The 3815-nt window shown below is 40.3% G+C and overlaps 2 protein-coding genes across 2 annotated transcripts; both read left to right on the top strand.

Moving 5' to 3' along the window:
• Positions 1–272: 272 nt before the first annotated feature.
• SARC_12066 (hypothetical protein) lies at positions 273–766 on the top strand (the record flags this gene model as incomplete). Its single annotated transcript, XM_014293835.1, has 2 exons — positions 273–335; positions 624–766. Coding segments are annotated over 2 exons (206 nt in total), but the record flags the coding sequence as incomplete, so codon positions are not given.
• Positions 767–830: 64 nt separating this feature from the next.
• SARC_12065 (hypothetical protein) lies at positions 831–2578 on the top strand (the record flags this gene model as incomplete). The annotated part of the gene is made up of 3 exons (XM_014293834.1): positions 831–849; positions 1413–1684; positions 2348–2578. 3 exons carry the CDS (start codon positions 831–833, stop codon positions 2576–2578), a joined length of 522 nt encoding a protein of 173 aa, XP_014149309.1.
• Between the last annotated feature and the right edge of the window lie 1237 nt (positions 2579–3815).

The following is a 3815-nucleotide window of genomic DNA, read 5'->3' as shown; positions in this document are numbered from 1 at the left end:
TATATATATATATATATATATATATATATATATAATATATATATATATATATATATATATATATATATATATATATATATATATATATATATATATATATATATATATATATATAGTATCACTTTACTATTATACCGTATTATAGCGCATCACCCAATCACGCGTTTCTCACTCTCTGGCCTGTATTCCAACCATTGTAGGTGCTACTGAGACTAGACCACACGCGATTTATAGGCGATCAAGCCTGTACAGCGGACACTAAGTTGTTTCTTATGGAGAACATCCCACTCGACCGAAGTATTATTACTGTCATTGCCGGAACTCGACGGTCATATGTAAGTGTTTGACTGAACGTACCCCACCTGTGTGATCCTGTCCGTATTAGTTATGTTCTCATTTCGCCTGTCCTTTTTTGTCTCTAACAAACCGGCTTATCCATTTGTCCTTATTTTTCTTACCCTTATTTGTCCTGTTCTTTTTCGTCTGTAGCACAGAGCTCATCCAGTTGTCCTTGTCAATCCTGTCACTATTTGTCCTTTTCTTTCTCGTCCCTAACCTATGGCGTATTGACTTGTCCTTATCGATCCTGTCCTTATTTGTCCTGTACTATTTCGGCCCTGCAGTTCGGGTGCGGTCTGACGGCGACCAGTCGCGTGGGCAAAGGAGGGGGGCTATTAATAGAACACACCAATACAGATATAACCCACACCAGCAGCACCAGCGGACCCCATGCGCCTAACTATGAGATGGGACTCAGAGAGGGCGAGTGGGTGCTCATAGACTGCGTGACAACTCAGAGTGCACTCGTGTAACAGGCGTGTGCGAAGGGCATGGTAGAGCATGTCAATGGTATGGTGTCTGGGGATGTGTAGGGATGTCATGCTACGTATACATACACTATCGTATCAGGTATACATACACTATCATATTACATGTACATACATACTACATATACATACATACTATATATATATATATACATATATATATATACTACATACATTGGTATGGTATCTGCTGATATCTATTGATATGTGCCAATAGAATGTGGTCTCTGTGTGCGTACTACAAACATATACATACATACTACATACACATGCGCTGTCACGTTACATATACATACATACTACATACACATCGATTGTCACGATACATATACATACATACTACATACAAATGCACTGTCACGCTACATATACATACAGACTACATACACATGCACTGTCACGTTACGTATACATACATTTTCACACTACATATACATACACGTTCTCTATACATATTTATATACGTTTTTACGACATATAAATACACTGTCATACTACATATGCATACACTGTTACACAACATATATATACACTGTCAACTACACGTGTAAACTTATCTCTTTCTCGCCCTGCTGTCCTATCTAGGTATCTACGATGTGCTTATCCCCCAAGCATACAGTCACGTGCCCAAGTTCAACGATCCCACTCTGTGTGGGTGGGCATATGAGCACCCACTGCACTCCACATACATGTGGAAGGACTACCTGGCTGGAAAACGGGTGCAATGGTTCCCTGCGGCCCACCTACGCAACAGTTGGCTGCACCACATGGGCGATAGTATTGATCGCTGGATGTTCAAATTTACTATGAGATATGTCCTAGACGAAGAGCTGGGCGAAAAGGGCCAAGTACTCTTGGTAAGAAACATGCACACACATACACACAAACACACACACACACTCATATATATGGCTCTAAACTGACTACATATCCTGCTTACGTACAGGTTAGGGAGCTCGCTCAAAATGTACAGAGGACGTCAAAGAGTGTGCACTAGATAACGGTTGTGTATGAGTGGTTCAAGCCAACGTTCCATACTACATTGGTAAAATTAGGTTATACCCAATATGTCTGTGTTCGTACGCATGCTCAGGGAGATACCTGCATTTGAATTCTATGACCCTAGAACTACCTGTCTACACTTATAATATACCACTCATCTGCGTGGAGTGTCGGAAACTAGCTAAAGGCATGTCCACATGCCACTTGTATCTCGTTCTCTAGCCCAACTACATATACCTATCTACTTACCTACTTAGAGTCGAATATCTTGATTCAAGTCTGCAGAGTATATCCAAGCGGTTGCACTATGAGGTGACGGGGTGTTCATAGCCCAATTCCAGCCATCCGTACTATGCCCAATACCTGTATACTGTGGCCATAACCGACATCATACGCAAGCAAATACACACCAACACATGTATATATATATATATATATATTTCTAGCCATAATCAGTATCATACACAATTATATACCTACACATACCTCTCATCCCCAGGTCCTTCTCTCGTCCTCAGGTTAGGTACCTTGATCCAAGTCTGCAGAGTCTGCTCAAGCGTGTGCACTACGAAGTGACGGTGTATTCGTGGCCCCTTGCCAACGTGACCATCTCCTTTGCGCCGTTTTCGCGGCTCGTTCGCATTGATGGGCTGAGTGCGTTCACTGACTCAGACACCCGAACAGGCAGGAGATATCCAGATAGGGTAGGTGGAGTGTATGAACAGGTGGTAGGTATCCGGATTGTGTAGGTGTAATATGTGAACAGGCGGTAGACTGGAGGATAGGCTTATCGATGTATGTTTGTTTAATGAGTGCACACACATGATTGATTGCATAAATATTGTGTGGTGGAATGTTCAGCGCATATATGTGGGTGTGCATGTGTCTTATGTATGTCGTATGCGACTTATATGTATCGTATGTCTTATGTGTGCCGTTTGTGTCCTATGTGTGTCGTATGTCATTTATGTGTCGTATGTAACTTATATGTATCGTATGTGTCTTATACGTGTCGTATGTGTCTTATACGTGTCGTATGTGTCTTGTGTGTGTTGTATGTGACTTATATGTATCGTATGTGTCATATGTGTGTCGTATGTGTCTTGTGTGTGTTGTATGTTACTTATATGTATCGTATGTGTCTTATGCGTGTCGTATGTGCCTTGTGTGTGTTGTATGTTACTTATATGTATCGTATGAGTATTATGCGTGTCGTATGTGTGTTGTGTGTGTTGTATGTTACTTATATGTATCGTATGTACCTTACGCGTGTCGTGTGTGTCTTGTGTGTGTCGTACGTTACTTATATGTATCGTATGTGTCCTATGTGTGTCGTCTGTGTCTTGTGTGTGTTGTATGTCACTTATATGTATCGTATGTGTCTTATGTGTACCGTTTGTGTCATATGTGTGTTATGTGTGTCTTATGTGTTTGGACACTGACTCTGAGACGTGCGCGTTAGAATATGAGCACATGAGCCTCCGTAAACCAATTATACTGAATCCTTATCATTTGCAGAACTATTACTTTCAAAACTATAAACATATACATGACCAATTCATCCTCAATCCTAAATATCTATTTGACCAATTCATCCTCAAATACCATGTGATCAATTCTTTCTAAATGTTAGACGTACACTCAATCAATTCCTAAACTACACATGACTAGTGCTAAACATACCTATGCATATTCTTAAGCTACTTGTGACTATTGCTTCAACTGCAATGGTTAGTTTGTGCACACTCTTTGGGCTCTGGTGGTCCCGTTGACGAAGATGGCACAGCCCTCAGTCATTGTGCTCTCATGGGCAATCCATCCCATCGCCTACGAGTTTGATATTAAGGGATATATCGATTCCGCCACGGAGGTACGTGAATTGTTTATATATATAGGAATGTACATATATATTATATATATATATATATATATATATATATATATATATATGTGTGTGTGTGTGTGTGTGTGTGGTTATTATTATTA

Source organism: Sphaeroforma arctica (assembly GCF_001186125.1).
Source record: "Sphaeroforma arctica JP610 unplaced genomic scaffold supercont1.2047, whole genome shotgun sequence".
Lineage (NCBI taxonomy): Eukaryota > Ichthyosporea > Ichthyophonida > Sphaeroforma > Sphaeroforma arctica.
This window is presented reverse-complemented; position numbering and strand designations above follow the sequence as displayed.